At 34.1% G+C, this 21484-nt stretch overlaps 1 protein-coding gene across 2 annotated transcripts in view; it reads left to right on the forward strand.

Annotated features, from left to right (window-relative positions):
- Positions 1 to 21484, forward strand: part of ADGRB3 (adhesion G protein-coupled receptor B3) — a 750487-nt gene that overhangs the window by 376761 nt on the left and 352242 nt on the right. For both annotated transcript variants that reach the window (XM_003809552.7, XM_057302535.2), the window contains exon 11: positions 2982 to 3090. In XM_003809552.7, coding sequence (XP_003809600.3) covers positions 2982 to 3090 — 109 coding nt within the window. The remainder of the gene's footprint in view (positions 1 to 2981; positions 3091 to 21484) is intronic.

A 21484-nucleotide genomic window follows, 5' to 3' on the forward strand; every position in this document is an offset into this window, starting at 1 on the left:
ATAATAATGATCCTTAATGCTGTTTTTGAAATAACGATTTGAAGCTGAAAAAACAAAAACAACCCTGTTCTGCAGCTTTTACTAAAAGGCGGTGTCATAAATGCAGCCATGTGGTGAATGGGTCTCTTGAGTTTGTGGCACAAACGGTGAACTTTGTGGAAATAGATGCTGTTTAAAATCTATCAGAGATAATCCTTGTGGGTCTCCTTATTTTTGAGTAATAGCCTCAACAAAAGTAAATATAAAACAGACCTCTGTGTACTTTTGGAAAATGAGCTGAGTAAAATGGTGGCTATTGACACTGGAAGTTTTTTGCAAACAAAATTTACTCTTTCAAATAGTCATCTCAGAATTTGTTACCCATCAGTTCCAGTTATGAAGGATAAAACTATGTTTAGATAAAGCATCCTACTAAAAATGTAGTATACTAAAGTTAAAAAAAAAATACTACATTCTATAGAGCACCACTTTACACCCTACCCATATGGCTGGAGTTAAGTCCGGTTTAGTCAAGACAAGTCATTTTAGTCATGTATTATGTTGGATATTTCATCATTACACTGAAAATTCATATGTCTCTAGAGCAAGAGTGAGCAAACTGCAGCCAGTGAGCCAAATCCAGCTTGAGGCTTATTTTGTTAATCATGTTTTGGAATATAGCCACACCCATTCATTTACCTATAATCTATATATGGTTGTTTTGGTGCAACAAGGAAGGAGTTGCATTTACAATAGAGACTTCATGTCCTGCAAAGCCTAAAATGTTTACTATATGCAAACAGAAAAAGTTGCCAACCTTTTATAACCTGCTCTATAGCATTTAACTACACTTGGAGAAATATAATTAAAAACAAAATCTTTAGCCAACCTAAAAAATCTCTCCACCAAGGTAGAAGGGAAAGAAAACACATTCATTATTGAATAATCAGTAAACCAGAATGTAATGTGTATCATAGCCAATCCACTGCGATTACAAAGACCCTATTACATAGCCAAGCAGTGTCCTCAAGGTAAACAGTAACTAGTTCTGAGGAGAACTTAAGAGCACCCTTTGTCACGCATAATTCATCCTAAATTCACTTGGTATTTGGCAGTGACCATCTTGTTACTTAATTGGCCTTATTCAAAGAAAAAATAACCTCCTTATATCTTTATGACTGGAAGTAATTTTGCCACTTGAAGCAAAATTCAAGAGGCCTCTGAAGTTAGGCTTCTACCTTTCACAGAAACTGAGAAAGAGGGGCACTATCTTTTTGTATATTTACCTCTCAAAGAGAGACATTCCTGGATCTTTAAGCTTGTAGGAGACTATTTAGCTTTTAAATAAATTGACATGCATTGCAAAGAGAAAAAGTGCTTACAATTACTAGTTTTCCAAAAGTAAATGCTCTAAGAAAAGAGAGAAGAGAGTGGGGTTGAGGGAGGGAGACTCTTCCCTTATTTTCAACACACAAAAAAAGCCTCTTATTTTAATTTGTATTTATTACACTACACTTACTCATATACATATGCACCTACACAAAGATAAGGGGAAAATACAGTAGTAGCAGGAAGCCTTGGTGATAACAAAAATCTTAGGCACATTCTTGAAAGTGGGATGATGGGCTTTTGAAATTCATATTTAATGACTGAAAATGAAGCTAAGAGACAAGTTTTATCTCCCAAATCTTTCTAAAGTTAAAAATTGGAACTATCTCAGTTATATATGTCTAAGTCTAATATCCATCATTCATGTCTTCAAGTATATGTGAGTAAATATACTGTAGATACTGTCTGATTTTTAGACGGGCACAACCGCAAGCCCCTTTGAAATACACATGTGCCTGCTATCCCTTTCAGCTCTGACTATATGCTTTTCTATTATTCAGAATGCCTTTTCGTCTTCTGCACTAGTCTTTGCGATTACAAAGCAGCTAGAACTCTCTAATCCACTTAATTTTTCATGGCTAGAAAATACAGTGGTGCTGAATGGCCACAAGAAATTAACCTGACTTCAAAAGATTTTCTGCTCTAAAGTGGTTATATAATGCAGGATGACTTTATAAGCTTTATGGGTTATACACATGAAAATTCATGTGACATTTTCAAGAGTCTTTATGTTACAAACACTATGAACTATTGACACAATCAGGTTGCCAAATAAAAAACACTCATCCATTTGTACTGTATGAGGTGCCATGATGTTGAAAAAATCACTTGGACCATGGAGGCAGATGGTCCTCTAGGTAGGCAGGTAGATAAGTAGGTAGATGGATAGATGGATAGATGCATAGATGGACAGTTAGGTAGATACTGCTCAGCCACTATTAAAGATACAATATGGCCTTAGGTATGCTGTTTAACCTTCTTGAGGTCTTGCTTCTTCTTGCCTAAAATATGGACAATAATCCCATAGGTGTGTTTTGTATTTGTACATGTAAAGCACATGCACTAGGGCTATTAATATTATTGTAATCCTAAAATTATTACCATTATTCTTACAGTGGGCATTATAATTATTAAACAATAAATGTTTCTCTGAAGATATTTATTATTATGCAATAACTTAATAGTTTGTAAATATCTTCATGGTGGCAATATTAACTCTTTTTCCTCTTGTGTTCCTCATATAGATGCCAAGCTAAACATGTAAAGAGCCCAATTTCAGTGTTCTATGTTTTTGTTATATTTAAGTGATGAAAAGAGTTCATCAAAAGAAAAGTCATCTATTTTCTGAGGAGACAATCTGTTAGATATTTTAAGTTTCCTTAGATTTATGAGGGATTAATCACTACATCATATTACTTCCAAAGTTCCTCCAATGTGACACCTGATGTCATTCTCAACTATTAATTTAAAAAATACAGCTATTGGCAGCTGTAGATTTTTTTGAAGTGAAACAAAGCTCATTTATGATTTCATGTAGTTTAAAAATTTTCAGTTATATATGCCATTGTATGTATAGATTTTTTATTCCTTCTAACCTTTGCTTATTTTTCTAGATTTATCCAGGGTCAATAGAGTTAATGCAGGTGATTGAAGATTTTATACACATTGTTGGAATGGGGATGATGGACTTTCAGAATTCATACTTAATGACTGGAAATGTAGGTAAGAAATAGGATTTTCCCCCCAAATCTTTCTGAAATAAAAAAAAATTGCAAGTATCTACACCATATGTTTCCAAGTATAATATTCATTATTCATATGTTTAAGTGCATGTGAGCAAATATATTTCTAATACTTGGTATCTGACTTTTAGATGGGCCTAAACACATTGCATTATATATATGTACACGTATATTTGTATTTATCTTCATGCATTTGTATGATTGCTTGTAGGCCTATTTTTGTGTATCTTTACATGTATATGTAGGATAATATGTAGTTATTTTTTCATTCTGCCAAATGCTCATTGCTATCTAATCTAGTTATGAATGTGTGTGTGTCTATACACACTAGTAATTTTGAAAAACAACATATTAGTCTTTATGATCTTCCGTACATTGTTCTTGAGGATGCCGAGTTACTTTCTCACTGATCGTCCCAGGCAGGAGCTGAATCTGTGCGTGGTGGAACACTTGAGAATACCTTCCAGGGTTAAGATGATGGTGCAACTGCTGCCAATGCAGTTTTTCTGAATATCTTCCAGTACACAGTGGATCTCTCAGGTCCCTCTGTAGTGGATTCTGTAATGCAACAACCATTATATTAACCAAATGACACACTTCTCTTTGTGGTTGAAAATTAACAAGCACAAAGAAATAGTCTTCTTAGTGATACACATTGAATTGATGTAGGCTTACAGTTTTCTCATTTCTTTAAAGCTTCTTCTGATAATGTTACTGTGATTCAGAATTATTTTCTTTCATTTGTCATACTTTAATACTCTTAACATAAAAACCACTGAACCATAGATAGAAATGTGTTTAAATAAATATGTTTTGCCCTATATTCGTATTCACAGATATTTATGCTTTAGTTTCTGGATTAGGAAGAGACCTACTTTGGTGGGAGAATTAACTAGGGAAGTTCAACTGGTAGAGAACATAATTTTTTTTTTATGATTAAGGCTTTTGGTGGTTCATTTTATACTTAATTTCTTCTGAAGGTCCCTAAGTCCTGCAGAGACTGATTTTATCCTAGGATATCTTCCACCAGGGTGACCTCAGATTACACTAGGTTATAGTTAACTACTGGTAATATTCTTCACTTGAGGAAAGTCTATGTAATGGATAGTTCAAAAGTCTGGAGACATTTTGGAGCCCATATATCCTCTTCATCCAGCACAGGCCTTAATCAGAGAGTTTAACATCTTAATGCATCTTCTGAGCCTATTGGAGGGCCCACACTTTTCTCCAGAGTGGGTGTCCAGCAGCTTGTGCCAGTTCAGTAATGGAGGAAGCTGTACCTTCTTATGGACAATTAGAGTAAAAAGAGACCAAAGATGGTATCTTTGTTGAACGATGAATTCAGAAATCAGAGAAATTCCCAATTAAATGTCCATTATAAAAGTGGCTGGGCAGATAAAGGAAAGAAAGTCCATAGGAAAGGTATAGCATGTCTGTGGAAAAGGTTTAGCAATCACAGCTATGAGTTTTAAGGCACGTGGAAGGAATCTAGCGAGATTCCAGGGATGCTAGTCACCCAAGCTGGAACCACTTTCCTAAGGGAAGGAAATGAGTTATGAAGGGTCTTGGGGCAGATTGGACAATTGGTAAAGTAATTTATGAGTTAAAATGAGATAGAAAAACAGAGAACTGTTGTTTTCTTCTTCTTCTTGTAAATGTTAACATCTAATCCTAAAAGGTATTGCTAATTAAAAGAATGCTCAGATCAATACATGGCATTTGTGCAGAATGTGTTTGGAATAAAAACTATAACAAGCAAAGCCAATATCAGAGTCTAGCAAACTTAAATTGGATTTAAACTTAAATTTGGATTTATGTTTCAGAATCACAGCATATCACATTCTCTATAGCTGTATTATTTGCTGTAAAAATTTCGTAAATGTCCATAAATTACAATCATTTATTCATCTTTACCTTTCTTTGACTTACCAAGGTTGTATATTTGAAAATATTGTGTATTTTTTTGCAATAAGATTATGTTATCTAGGTTTACCTTCTTCCCTTAAATGTGATTAAACTTTAAGAGGTATATTAAGCATAACTCAAAGCAGTCGAATTCTGCAAATAAAGTCAATATCATCCTGTATCATTGTCCATCTTGCCTGAGGATAGTGTGATTGTTCTGCCTTCTGATTGTTTATGTAGCAACAATTATCCATGTTAAAAGTTATGTTCTGTGAGTAAAAATTCTAAACATTATTTATACTGACTACCCAAAAGACATCTTATTTATTGTTGATTTCCTCAAATGCTAGCTCAGGGACTGACTGACACTGTAGTTTGGTGACTAGAACTGAGGGTTATGCACCATAGTATTCAGGAGTTTTCCAAATTGTATACACTAGTATCAAATTAAGTAATATGAATAATGATCTCTTACTATTAATACTTTTTATGTTATCCAATTTGATACTATATATGTAAAACGTTATAATGTTTTGTCTGATATTTCCAATGTTTTTGAGCATGGACATAAATAGAGACTATTTTATAGTAGAAAGTTGTGAAACATGTGAATTGGCCCTCATTCTGTCTTACAGTCTAAGTCCAAATATTAATTATCCAACAGTCTGCTCATTATATTGAGCAGACATGTATGCACAAACACAGGCATGCACACAGCATGTGAGAAATGAATAGAGACTAAGTAACTAAGAAAGTTTGTTCCTTATGGCCATTTTCTTTAGAATGTGTTGGATTAAGACTACTTAAAGAACTTCAAAAATCATAATGTATTTTAGAGAGATTATAAATTATTTTTTCATAAAGTCTATATATATAGCTGCCTCACTTTTCTGACTATAGATAGTAAACTCCTGAAGGAAGAAAGAGTTGAACAGTCAAATATAAATGCCAAATGACCATGCAATTTAATAAAAGACTCTCAGAACTAATAGATTATTTTATTTCAACTTTAAATATAGTTTCAGCATTTCTGTTTTCTAGTTACTGGATTAGATAGAATGGGTTGGAAGCAGAAGCAGTGCTATTAGAGGCACATATATAGCAAATAGAATAGATGAAATGCTGGAACAATAATAACAAAGAAATACTTTTTCCTTACTGTCATTTCCTAAAGAAATGACACCTCATGTCTCACCTTTGAGAGCGTTAGTTCTAAGACTTAGGACGATAATTTATATTTAAACGCATGGCCTTAATTCATCAAAATAAAAGTTCCTAGAATCTGATTAAAATCTCAGAAAAGGAGTGACACATTTTAGAAAGACTTTCTTCAAAAATAGTTCAAATGAAAAAGTTCGAAGCTTCTTTTTTTCTGAAAAATCTCCCCGTCTATATCGGCTTTTGATAAATGAAATGCTCTTATATTATAAAAAAATTCTATGAACATTTTGGTATATATGCGTGCATGTACATTTTTATACAGAGCATGTTCATAGCTTTGATCTTTTTCTTAAAAGATTTATGATCTCAAAACATTTAACAGAGGTTTGGAAAAAAACAGTCTGCAAACAAAGATTTCAAACCAATGAATTTATAAAATAATCAAGCTTCAATATAATATTTAGTTTTCATTTTTAAATATGTATATGACATCTAAAATAAACACATGAAAGTTATAATGCATGAGTTAATGAGCATTTACTAAAGACTAAATGCTCTGCTAAATAGTTTAATTACTATATAAGTGAATGTATGAATGAATGTGTATGAAAGATTTCAATTTTCAATATGCCTGTTTTTAAAAAAATTATATTTGAAATGTTTTAACTATCTGCATAGGTAAGTGGTTTTTGTTTTAGGAAAAGCATGTGACTTTTTCAATATAACAATAATTTAAAAAATGTATTAGTATCAATTAGGTCTGGAGGGCCATATCTTTATATTATTTAATATGAGATATTTTTAAAAAGTTATTTTTTCAACAAGACAGAAAGTTATTTTTCAATGAAAATATTATTTGAAGATTTATTTCAACTTGCTTTCTATACTTTTCCTCTAAACATTTTTCCTTAAGGACCTTGCAGTCCTATTTCTCTTATTATCTTTCTGAAGCTCCTATTTGAAAAGTCTTCCAGAAACTCTAATTGCCAAATAAATCTACTCCCATTTTTCATCCTTCACATCCTCTGTGCTTTGCTAACCACTCTTTCTTGATACTGTTCATTCCTTTAAAAATTTTACATTAACTACAGTGTAAAATACACTCAAAGGATAAATCTAAACTCATGGCTTGAAAGTATTTGGATTCCTTTTGCGGTAATAGCATAAAACAAATAACATGAAGCCCTGAAAAGGATAAAAGTACATTATTTTGAGGTCCAGCTGTTTGCAGTTCCAAATACAAAATGGAGTGTATGAGATCTGACATGACTAGAATGACAAGGCAAGGGAATGGGACTATATTGTTCTAACGATTTGTCCAAAGTTACAGTGATGATTTATAGTTTTGGTTATATTTTCAGTTATATATTTTTATATATTTTTCACAATAGCTTCATGTAGCATATTGCATTTGCTTTTATTGATAAGAATATCCTATTCTTTAGAAATTAATTATATTAGTTTAGAACCTAGAACTAGAATTGCATTCATTGAACTGAATTCAAGGAAGATCAGTGATGTGTCACATGTTACTCTCCCATTGACTATGTTCAAGTAAAAACAAAAATAATTTTTCTCTTACTATAAGCAAAGCCTTTGCTGAATGACTCAGGTCATTAAAATAAATGACTAATCTTCTAGCCTGCAAGAAAATTGCGGTCTAGTTGTAGACAGAAAAGAATTATATAAATAAATAAACATCAAATACACTTTGATATGTGTCACATAAGCCAAATGTTAGTGCTTTATTCCAGGAGATGTTGTTCTGTATAAGGATCAAGAAAAACTTCTTAGAGAAGGAAGCATTTAATGTAGACTTTGAAGAATGGCTGGATTGTTGATAAGTCAACATAAAGAAGAGTGAATAGCAAATAGATGATTACAGTCCAGAACATTCTTTTAGCAAAGATGATATAGAGATGTCAAAGTTGAAATTGTGCTTGGAGAAAAAAATGGCCTATTTTAATAAGAGCACATATGTATAGAAGTGAAGGAAGTAAAATAGAATTGGAAAGGCATGTTGATTCATGGTTCTGAATTCTAAAGATAATAGGGAGTCACTGAATCTTTACCTGACAAGAGTTGTGCTTTGATAGAACATATGTAAGATGAGAAAATAGAATTGATTGAAGTTGGGACACACCATCAACATAGTGAGTCCAAACGTAGATAGAAGGCTTTTAATAGTAATTCATGCAGGAGACAATGAAGACAGGAATTGCTGATGGTAAGAATAGGAACTGACATGTGGGTATGAATTTGAGACTCTGTCTGAGGCTAGAATTGATAGGATTCCATAACTGACTGGGGTGTGAGAGATAATGGAGGGATTGATATTATGTTTATTCAACACACATTTGTGAGTATTTTTGACATATTAATATTTAGACAAGTATAGCCCCCAAGTGAAAAAAATAAAATGAGAACTTGGATTTTATTAGAGGAATGAAATCTATAAATACACATTTGGTAATCAACTACATAAAAGTGATATTTGAAGTCATAAAAGTTTTTTTCAATTATCAATACAATAATAAAATAGAAGAGACGTAAGGTGATATCTACATTAAAAACAAAGAATCAAAGTAGGTGTCAGAGTAATAATGATTAGAGGTAGTAGGTATAAGGAGTTCCAGGACAAGACAGTATAAAATCAGTGTCCTATAATAAAATGGAGAGAACGTTTCAAATTGATCGCTTTACTTAATATCAATTGCTAATAAAGTTCAGTGTCTTAAGTTAAGATAAACTTTATGGGATTCTCAATTCTATAACATGAAAATTCTCAAGGAAAAGTGCAGACACAGTGAACAGGATCTAAATGTTCAAGCTCTTTATGTGGTTTCAATGGATTACACCCATAAAATTTTGATACAGTAATCTTTATGAATTTACTTTAGACAGATGAATGTTGCTACACCCACTTACAGCTATTTCACAACTGTTCCTTAGGAATTATTTGATGCTGAAAATATCAAATAAGAAGGGAATGGTTTTAGGCTAAATAAGATCTTCAAATACAGAATGCTATAATTATTAGTTGTAAGGAATTTCAAAAGTTCTTCTGATATATAAACCCTGACAGATACAAGAATCTAAAACGTATCAATTTAGTTATCCAGTAATCCAATAAGGCTAGTGCCTCGAAAGCATTAAAGTAAGATATTTTTCTTTGAAAAGGTAAATATTACTGTGTCTTCTTGGTTTAGAAAATATTAAATATTAAGGCGGCCGGGCACGGTGGCTCACGCCTGTAATCCCAGCACTTTGGGAGGCCGAGGCAGGCGGATCATGAGGTCAGGAGATCGAGACCATCCTGGCTAACACGGCGAAACGCCGTCTCTACTAAAAATACAAAAAATTAGCCGGGCGTCGTGGCGGGCGCCTGTAGTCCCAGCTACTTGGGAGGCTGAGGTAGGAGAATAGCGTGAACCCGGCAGGCAGAGCCTGCAGTGAGCCGAGATCGCGCCACTGCACTCCAGCCTGGGCGAGAGAGAGAGACTCCGTCTCAAAAAAATAATAATAATAAAAAATAAAAAATAATAAAATAAAATAAATATTAAGTTTGTCAGGATGAAAATTCATAGTTGATGTTTTCTGAAATTGAATCCAAATTCAACCTGAAAAATGGTGTGATACAATGTTGACATCTCCTTTCTCTGTGCAATGCCTTTTCATCAACACCAAACCTATGTTCTTTCTTATATTCACTGGCAAACTTGATAATTTCATTGGTAGAATATCTTGTTCTTTAATAGAGAAACCAACTTTCAGTCTGACAATATTATTCTAAGATATAGTGGCTTCTCTTTCTAGGCTTTATTTTCCTTTGTGTAGCTGCTTAGTTTTGTGATTCACACATCCCCATCTCTTGTTTGACTTCCTTTCATTAAAAATGAGACACTTGTAGTCTGTTGACATCATGCCTGAAAAATACACAATTTAACTTTTTTTTTTTTTTGGTATGTTTATTTGTGGCACCTGACGTCAGTTCAGTCAGCTAGATTTGAGTCTGAATGTGCTAAGTTCTATCTCTGCCTTCTGGCTTTTTACCACCCTTGCTAAACACCTGAAGCTAGCGGATGTTTTTCTGTAGGTCAGGAAAAATAATACAACAAAAAATAACTGTTTCTTTATTGTGCTAACATACTGGTTTCCTGAGAAAACAAGTAGTTCAAACATAGTTTTAAACTTTGATATGCGGCTGTAGAGTTCTTTGATTGCTTCTCACTTCATAGAAATTATCTCACGGTATTTACTAGGATCCTCTAATTCCACATGGTTGGGGTGGAAGCACTGGGGTGGGTGACATTGTGAAAGGCTATATCAGACCCTGTTAGGAGCAAACAAGACAAACTTCCCAGGTGCGTAATGGGCTTTCTTGCACACAACTGAACCCCAGGCTGAGGTGCTCCCTAGTGCTAGTATAATAGATTGGTAATGATTCATGGATTTAACCAGCTTTAAGAGGTCTCAGACAATTATTCAGTAAATATGTGCCATGTTTTGTCCTAGAAGATGTCTCAGTGAACGAATTAGACAAACCTCTTGCTCTCATGGAATTTATGTTTTGTGGTAGAGATACAGATGTCAAACCATGCCATCAAACATGCCCAGTGGTTATAATTGTTAAAAGAGGAATGAAGCAGTCGACAGTGTGAGCGGTTAACGAGTCAAGAGAGCAATGTCATTTCAGGGATGATGACCAGGGAGGGCCTTTCATCTGCAAAGCGGTATTTGAATATAGAACTGAACCTTTAGAGTATGAGATGCAGTGATATGTAGGGGCAGAACACTTCAGACAGAAGAAACAATAAGTAAGTAGAAAGGCCATGATTCACCCATGTGCTTCATATATTGGAGGAACTGGGGAAAACCACTAGTGCTGGAATAGCTGAGGGAGGAGCAGTGGGAGGAAATGAAGTCAGAAAGGGAGAGGGAAGTGAAGCTAAAAGGTATTTGTCTGAGGTCTGAAAGGAATGCAAAACGCTTAACAAGTATTTGTCACTTACCTAAGGGGATACATCCTAAGAAATGCATCCTTAGACTATTTTGTTGTGCGAACATCATAGAATGTACTTCCACAAACCTAGATGGTATAGCCTATTACACATCTAGGCTACAGTGTATAGCCTATTGCTCCTAGGCTACAAACCTACACAACATGTTACTGTATTGAATACTGTAGGCAACTGTAACACAAGGGTAAATACTTGTGTGCCTAAACATAGATAAGCTGTAGTACAAATTTGGTATAAAATATTAAAAATGGTACACCCGCATAGAGCACTTACAATGAATGGAGCCTACAGGACTTAAAGTTGCTCTGCATGAGTCAGTGAGTGAGTGGTGAGTGAGTGTGAGGGTGTAGGAAATTACTATTCACTGTTGTAGACTTTATAAACACTGTACTCATAAGCTACACTAAATTTATTAAAAAAATATTTTTTTCCAAAAATAAATTAACCTCAGCTAACTGCAACTCTTTTACTTTATAAACTTTTTTTTAACTTTTGGACTCTTGTAATAATACATTGCCTAAAGCACAAACATATTGTACAGCTGTAAAAATATTTTCTTTCTTTATGTCTTTATTCTATAAAACTTTTTTCTATTTTTAATTTTTAAATTTTAGATTTTTAGTTTTTTTTTTGGTAAACCCAAGACATGAATTCACACATTAGCCTAGGCCCTACCCAGGGTCAGGATCATCAATGTCACTGTCTTCCCCCTCAGATCATGTCCACCTGAAAGGTCCTCAGGGGAAATAACATGCATGGAGCTGGCATCTCCTATGATAACACTATTTTCTTCCAGAATACCTTCTGAGGGACTTGCCTGAGGCTGTTTTACAGTTAACTTTTTTCTTAAATAGGAGTACACCCTAAAATAATGGTAAAATGTACAGTATAGTAAATACTAAGCAATAGAAATTTTTCAGCTGCATTATAATTTTATGTGACTACCATCATATAAAGGGTCCACAGGTGACCAAAACATCATGTGGCGCATGATTATCATCTGATGTAGGTACTAAAAGGATCATTCTGACTATGAGGTGGAGATATTATAATAGACTATTTGGCGCTTGAGTGAAAATAGGAAGAGCAGTGCTGTGCTTACTCAGGTGGGAGAACAGAGGTTTGGGTCAAGTGACAGTGGAAATAGTGAAAAGGGGTCAGATGCTGAAGATATTTTAGTTGTTGATCTGAAAGAGCTTACCAGTAGGTAGAAATAGAGTGTGGAAGAAGGAGAGCACTCAAGGAAATGTTTCCACTGCATCTCCAAGAATCCAACTACAGAAGCAAGACAGAGTTATATCAAAAATTTACTTTGGCAGCTATTCGAATGCCTGTAAAGTTTAGAATTCAAAGCAGTCTTATTTTGGCTTTATAAAAATATGTTATCCTTCCTAACTCCAACCCAAATCCTTGCTCCTGTGGTTTGAGCCCATTTCATTTTTACTGTTCTCAAGGAGACTGAGCAATTTTATCCTCAGAAGCCATCAGCATTCTGTCATCATCCCACCATACAAATCCTTGGGCAAAAGCCAGAATGAAATTGTTCATTAAAATGACTTTGTAACTCATATCGAGTTGCCAGCTAACAAATGAAATAATTCCTACTTTCCCTACCATTTTTGTGTGACTTTTTTAATTGGAAGGTCCAGGAGCCTTTAGAATAGAACTCTTAAGGCTCAACCAAGTCCAGCAAGAAACTAGTCAGCTCCATTCTTTTGAAAGCTGTTTTCGGTTTGTTTGTTTGTTTGTTTGTTTTTGTTTTTAATAAAAACTTAAAAATAAGAATACCATAGAAGTTTATTATCTAAGTTGGAAATATATTTGCAAAACAGCTTCATCTCTACAGCTTTACAAATGTTATGTGTAATAGAACTAGTCTCATAGTTATAACCCTGGACTTTAATGTCGAAAACGCTGATCATGTTATGATGTTTCAATTTATTAGTAGGGCTGCATTCTTTTAGAAGTTAACTGCTGTGAAAAAAAGAGTAATATAATATTTCTAAATTTATCTTATCTGTTTTATACACCCATGCTAAGACACAACTATTCATGGTGTCACTATTAAATAATGCTTCTTGTCCCTGAGAAACTTGAAAACGTTGTCAATACTCTTTCTTGTTGTGAGTAACCCAAATGCTCTAAACTTTCTATATTATCACATATTATGCCAATTTCTAGCCTTAAACTTCTGAACTTCCTTCACAAGTACCATTTGAGTACAACATAAGGAAAGGTATTTTTATTTGTTTTTTCCCCTTTTATTCCTCAAGCTTTCTAAGAAAAGTTTTGTTACAGCATCCTTAATATTTCATAGCATGCCCCAAATTAATGTTTTCACAAACATTCATGATACTATTTACTCCTCACAACCTTTCTGCCTGGGTGAGGGGGTACCCACATAATTTGTCCTACATCAGTGCCTCCCATTCAGAGCGGGTGCATTTTTTTCCCCTTTGCATCTTGGGAATTGAAAGTCAAAGATTTGTTTCATTTTCTTGCTCAGCCAACCACATTCTAACGTACTTCTGTTATACAATGAACTTCAGTGTAATTTTTTTATTATGTGACTCTAGGGAAATCATACTCATCTGTTCTATATTTCTACATCAAGGTAAAATAACTCCTGACCATTTGTTTTCTTTTGTGCTAATATTCTTCATATGTATCCACTTTGTTAGAAAATTTGAAACTTTTTTTGGCTAATTACACAAGTTAAGCTTTCATAAATCTTTTATACCATATCTTAGATCATGAAAAAGTGAACTTATTTGTTACTCCTTCAGTCTCCATCCCTTCAGCAACTGTTTAGGAGAGAGGGCATAAATAGAGGGCCAAACCTTTCATTCTAAGGCACATAATTTCTTTTGAATTTTTTATTTACTAAGAAAATACTCATAGTCTAAAGAAACCTAAGGAGGTCACATAGAATTAGGTTGCAAACGTATGATATATAGAATGCACATTAATGTGCAGCAGCATTGGGAAAATCAATAGGAAAAGTGGAGGAAAAGCTGACTTCTGCTGTAGCTGTACAATGTATGAGAAAAGAGCTTAAGGACTGAAGAATGAAATGACTATAACAGAGATAGTGATGGTGAAGGAGTATGCTTGAGTAGTATATCTTTCTATACTGGACATGAATTGCGAAAGCTGTCCTCAAATAGAAAACCGTAACTTCAAAAATTAAGATTTCCTATAAGAATACAGGCCAAGAATTCTAGTTTCTTACATGTTAACACATAGAACTTAAACAAATTTACAAGAAAAGAACAAACAACCCCATCAAAAAGTGGGCAAAGGATATGAACAGACACTTCTCAAGAGAAAAAAATTTATGAAGCCAACAAACATATATATATATATATGATATATAGAATGCATATATATATATGATATATAGAATGCATATATATATATATATATAAAGCTCATCATCACTGGTCATAAGAGAGGTGCAAATCAAAACCACAATGAGATACCATCTCATGCCAGTTAGAATGGCAATCATTAAAAAGTCAAGAAACAATAGATGCTGGAGAGGATGTGGAGAAATAGGAACACTTTTACACTGTTCGTGGGAGTGTAAATTAGTTCAACCATTGTGGAAGACAGTGTGGTGATTCCTCAAGGATCTAGAACCAGAAATACCACTTGACCCAGCAATCCCATTGCTAGGTATTTACCCAAAGGATTATAAATAATTTTACTATAAAGATACATGCACACATATGTTTATTGCGGCACTATTCACAATAGCAAAGACTTGGAACCAACCCAAATGCCCATCAGTGATAGACCGGATAAAGAAAATGTGGCATATATACAACCATGGAATACTGTGCAGCCATAAAAAAGGATGAGTTCATGTCCTTTGCAGGGACATGGATGAAGCTGGAAACCATCATTCTTAGCAAACTAACACAAGAACAGAAAATCAAACACTGCATGTTCTCACTCATAGGTAGGAGTTGAACAATGAGAACACATGGACACAGGGAGGGGAACATCACACACCAGGGCCTGTCAGGGGAGTGGGGGGCTAGGGGAGGGAATAACATTAGGAGAAATACCTAATGTAGATGATGGGTTGATGGGTGCAGCAAACCACCATGGCACATGTATACCTATGTAACAAACCTGCACGTCCTGCACATGTATTGCAGAACTTAAAGTATAATAAAGCAAAACAAAACAAAACACATAGACATAGCCACAAACATTTTGGGTTTGAGTTTTATTTTCTTTTTTCTCTTCTCTTCTCTCTCTGTCTCTCTCTCAAGAATTCTAGAGTTTCTTACGAGTTAACACGTAGACTTAGCCACAAACATTTTGGGTTTTAATTTTCTTTTCTTTCTTTTCCTTTCTTTTCTTTTCTTTTTTTCCTCTTCTCTTCTCTCTTCTCTTCTCTTCTCTTCTCTTCTCTTCTCTTCTCTTCTCTTCTCTTCTCTTCTCTTCTCTTCTCTCTGTCTCTCTCTCTCAAGAATTCTAGAGTTTCAGCCAGGCTTGTTGGCTTATAGCTGTAATCCCAGCACTTTGGGAGGCCGAGGCGGGCGGATCATGAGGTCAGGAGATCGAGACCATCCTGGCTAACACGGTGAAACCCAGTCTCTACTAAAAATACAAAAATTTAACCGGGTGCAGTGGTGGGGGCCTGTAGTCCCAGCTACTCGGGAGGCTGAGGCAGGAGAATGACGTGAACCCGGGATGCAGAGCTTGCAGTGAGCCGAGATCATGCCACTGCACTCCAGCCTGGGCGACAGAGCGAGACTCCATCTCAAAAAAAAAAAAAAAAAAAAATTCTAGAGTTTCTTACATGTTAACATGTAGACCTAGCCACAAACATTTTGAATTTGAGTTGTCTCTTTCCCTCTTTCTTTCTTTCTTTTCTTTCTTTCTTTCTTTCTTTTCTTTCTTTCTTTCTTCTTTCTTTCTTCCTCTGTCTCTGTCTCTCTTTCTTCTCTTTCCTTTCTTTCCTTTTTTTCTTTTTCTTTCTTTCTTTTTTTATTTTTTTGAGACAGGTTCTTAATTTGTCACTCAGGCTGGAGTGCAGTGGCATGACTTCAGCTCACTACAACCTCCACCTCCTGGGCTCAAGTGATACTCCTGCCTCAGCTTTTTGAGTAGCTGGGACTACAGTCATGCGCCACCACGCCAGGCTAATTTTGATATTTTTGGTAGAGACTGGGTTGCCATGTTGCCCAGGTTAGTCTCGAACTCCTGGACTCAAGAGATCTCCCACCTTGGCCTCCAAAAGTGTTGGGATTACAGATGTGAGCGACTGTTCTGGCAGTTTTCTTTATTCTCTATGAAGAGCTTGAGTTTCTACAAAAAAAGTTTTTGATGACCTGTGTGCCCTAGGGAAGGTATAAAGAGAAGTGTTGCGTAAAGGGGTTGGTGGTTTGCCTCAGTTCAAGAGATCTTCAGAGGACTTTAACTAGGAAAATTTTTTTTAAAATAGGATTGAACAAAAAGACTGTTTGGGAAACTAGGTGGCAAGTGGCTTTCTATTTCCCTGGAGACCTTGTATATGAAAGATCTTGGAATTATAGGTCTTCCCCAGCTGACTTCATTGTTATTTCTGAGATAAACTCCTTCAAAATCTGGTAGAGTCACACCAATAACATAAATGGGAAGGTGAAATCTAAAGTCAATTGAAAACAAATTTTGAATTTTATAAAATATTACTTCTGATTTTTATTGGTTTTGTATTGCAATGATTTGAAATTAGTAAAGTTATCATGCTGTATACCTTCTTTTCAATTTTGCTCTTCAAATGAACTAGAAGGATGCTGCTGTGAGTTTGTGTAAATATAAAAAACAATCCCAGTTTAACTGTTTCTATGGCAATAATTGCTCATCTCTATGGAAATAGTGGTCTGCCTATTTAACAATAACCCGTGAAGAGAAAAGAGGTATTGACTCCCTTTAACAATTTTTCATTCTTTTTCTATTTCATTTCACCTTTTCAAAAGTCTTATTTTGTTTGGTTATACCAAGAAATCTGGACTAAATTATTCATTTCCTCCTTTGCTTCCTTCACTGAATTCCAAATAAATAAATATTCATGTGAATTTGAAAACTAAAAATTCTGGCTCAGATTGAAGACTGTGCTTTTATGTCAGTGCAAATAGGGATGCCCTTTTGTATCTTTTAAAACATGCTAGCTTTGGAGTTAGACATCTGGCTGCAAACCTTGACTATACCATGACTAACTAGCCTTCTGGAAGTTGTCTCTCCTGTATAGTTGTCAAGATTAAAGGTAACATATATTTAGCACATACAAACACAAAGCCAAATATGGGCTGTGCTACTGATTTGATATATGACTTTGGTTACTGAGTAGCCACTCAGTCCCTTGCAGCCACAGTCCACTCCTCTAGGGAACTTGCAGAGTTCCTACTTAAATTTAGTATCCTACATTTTAAAAAATATATAAATATTATACTTATTGTGTACTTTACAAAGAAGACCCAGATCTCAGACTTCTAGGCAGATATTATGACCAATCTAGAAAACGATATGTGCTGTCTAGCTGTTTTATGGTTGCCTTCTGTGGTGTAATGGCAGTTAGGGCCCATGAAGATTTCAGTGGCATTTGGCATTTTGCTATCTTAAAAAGCTATTCCTCTTTGTAGTTATTTGTCATTAGTCAGATCCTAGCTCTCTTGAATGATTCATACAAATAAATAGTTTCTGCTTTAATTTTGTATTTTTTTCCTTAACATATACTCCATCAACTATGATCTGCAAAATTTCGCCAATTATCTCTATAAATGCATCAAATAATTCTGTAGTATTGCTACATTCTCTGAAATTTATAAATGAATTAGTTCATTTTTATCCTTAACTGAAGTCTTTTGAATAGTCAACAATATTTTCATTCTTTGGCAATGCAATTAAATTTTCCATATGAACAGCTTTAACTTTAGAAATATAAATAATTTCTTATATGGCTAGTTTAGCATATTTTTTTAATTTGGTCTTTTGTTTTGATGTGTGGCATATGTACATGAGAGAGCAGGTACAAATGTGTTTTTGTGTGTGTATCTTCTAAAATATTTATCAGTGTTTGAACCAGATATGCAGTTGTTTTAGATATCATTAAAATTCATACTACAGGCTTAAGGAAAAGTTAGGTGGTTTTATTCAAAGTTACATTAAAGAATGAAGATACCTTTTAATGAAAGTTAAACTGAATTGAGAATCCTACAATAACAAGATTTAAGGGGTTTATAATTGTCTATACTGGACAGTACTTATTGAAGGCATAGCTGATGACTACAAAGTAGAAGCGAACTGTTCATAAGGGAGTGATTTATATTGGATAATAGGTTATATTCCCAAATATATATTCTGAATTCAGACAAAACCTGACTCATTGAATTTATTAACAGGGTTCTCAAATGAAGTGGGAATACATAATTGAGACTAAGATACTAAAGCATTTTCTTTATTACTATAAAATGTTTAGTAAGCATCTTCAATATCCATTTAGCTATAGTTTTCCTCTTTGAAATATGAACCTTCCTCCTTTTGAAGAATCTGTACTTTTTATTACAGAGTCTGACCTTCCTCTCTACTTTCTACATAGTCACCTTTTGCTTTTTCCAAATTAATTCCCTGATTGTTTGTCTTTTAATTTTCCCTAACTCCAAATACTTACTTTATTGCCCCCAAATAACATCTATTGTATTTAAAATGTTTTCTGAAAATCTAAAATATCTTTAAAATCACAGAATTTTAGAAATATGGAATATTTATTTTTAAATAATTTCTTAACAGAGAAGCAAATATATTATTTTGTAATATAATTTAGACTACATACGTGAAACAAAATTATAATTGGTTGATATGCTCTTTTTAGCTATATAAAATTTATATAGCTATAAATTTATTTTATACTACATATAATTATATAAATTATATAGCTATATATTTTATAAATTATAGCTATATATAAATTATAACTATATATTTATATAGCTATAAATTATAACTATATATTTATATAGCTATAAATATATAACTATATGGTGAGAGACAGAGAGAGAGACAGAGAGGAAGACAGAGAGAGTGAGAGAGAGAACAACAACAGTACATTAACTTAGAAACGGATAGTTTATTAACGAGAGGATGGTTTTAAAAGGAGTCAAAACCATCACTCATTTAGTGTTAGTGGAACTCAATTAGTGTTCACTGGTAAATTTTGTATAGTTAAAAAGAGCATAACTATATAAAGTGAAATAGAACACTCAATTTGATCATAGAGTGTGTGTTTGTGGGGTTGGAGAGTAAGCTATTGTTTGTTTGAGGATTTGTTTGTTTAATAATCCAAAGACCAAAATTATTTTCTGAACTTTAGTGTCCTTAATAGTCTATTGCTTCATATGGGAAAGACATGATGTTTTCAAATATAGAGTTGATGTATTAATTTTATTAATCATCATCCTTTAGTTTGTTTATAATTCCAACTATAAACTCATGAATTTCTACTATAATACCATTAAGATATGTTTTTGCTTCTTTATGATCCAAAATTAGTCTATAAAATATAATTAATTGTGCCTGGTTCAGAGTGTGTTGTGGCATCAAATGAGGTAATTTGCTGGTATGAGGATTTAAATGCTTAGTAAATGGTGTCTTCTATTGCTGCTATTACCCCTTTTCTCTCTTCAAAAAATTATATTCGGTTAGGCACACATACTTCAGTTCTCCCTATTTTGAAAAAGGTATAGGACCTATGGGTTTTTTGCTTTTTTTGTTTGTTTTTTGTTTTATTTTTGTAAGATGAAGTAAGTATCTACAGATCCATAAACAAGCCAGGACCCGATATAATAATTAGTCAAGAGAGGAGTTGGTTGAAATGAAAGACTGAAAGTATGACTGAAGAGTAATTGTTAATGTAAAAGGTCAAGAGCTAACATAGAGGAAGAAGTTAGAGACCAGGATGGGGAGACCCTGAAAAGGATTACTTATTTTATACAAGTATAACAGGAAACCTGGGAGTAACATGATTCAATTTATACTTAAAACCTATGCTGACTGCATTGTGGAGAATGAATAGGAAAGGCACAACAATGGAAGCAGGGAACATAGTGAGTTGTTTTAATTTAGATAGGGTCTGATGGCCTAATGTGTGACAGTCAAGGTGGGCATGAGAAGACAACTTTAAGCTATGTTTTAGAAGTGAAACTGTAAGTACAATGATGAATTGGATTCAAGAAGTGAGGACATAGATATGTCAAGGGTAACACTGATTTCTGGCTTCAGTAAAGTTGATAGAGGTGCTATTTATGGAAATGGGAAAGATTACACAGGGAATGCATATTTTGATGAAGAGTGGGTGGAAATCCAGAGTTAAGCTTTGGATACATCACATTTGAGATGCCTGAAGAAATTCAATGAAAAAGTCCAAGTAGACAGTTTAGTATTAGGTCTGGAGTTAAGAAGAAAATGTCTTATCCCTATTATGCCCATACTTAAGATACTGTGTGAAGTATGTCTTTCACTACATTGTAATCTCTTTAAATGCAAGGACCCTTTCTTTCTCAATTTCGGATCTTCCACAGCATTTTATACAAGGCAGAGAATGGTTAAAGTGAAGAATAAAAAAGAGTTGGCATGAATTGAATCTGTGTACAAGGAGTGAGTTAACTGCCTCCAACTTAATCCTAATGAAAAGTTACTGATTTTTACAGATGGTCAAAGTGAACAGCAATTAAATGACTTGCCAAAGTTCACAAAGTAAATGGAAAACTAGTCCTGGTTGACTCCAGGGCACAAATTGATCATATTAAACTCACTGCCTCTAATTAAGCCCTTGGTAAACCTCATCTATTAAAAAAAATGTGGACAGTTATTGCACCAAACTCACTATATGCTAAGATCTTAGCACATAACAATATATAGAAAAATGCCTATCCTTTTGGAATTTAAAGTCTAGTGTGGGAGGCAGAAAATGAGTAAGTCTATGTAAAAAAAAAAAAAACATAATGGAGAGAAATGGGGGCTTGGATATCTTTATATGGGGTAGTTAGGACAGACCAAGCTAAGGAAAAAATAATTTAGCAGAGACCCATGGATAAGTACAAGGAAAGAATGTTCTAGTTAGAAAGAAAAAGCCCTGTGGTAGAAAAGATCTGTGCATCTTAGTCATGGTCACCAAACAATACAGCCATGCATAATGTGACCGCAGAGATGTACAGAGCCAAGTCATGCAGAGCTTTGTAGGTCAAGGCATAAAATTTGGATTTTTTTTCTAGGAGCGCTGGCCAGCCATTGAAT

The sequence above is a fragment of the Pan paniscus genome, chromosome 5 (assembly GCF_029289425.2).
Source record: "Pan paniscus chromosome 5, NHGRI_mPanPan1-v2.0_pri, whole genome shotgun sequence".
Lineage (NCBI taxonomy): Eukaryota > Metazoa > Chordata > Mammalia > Primates > Hominidae > Pan > Pan paniscus.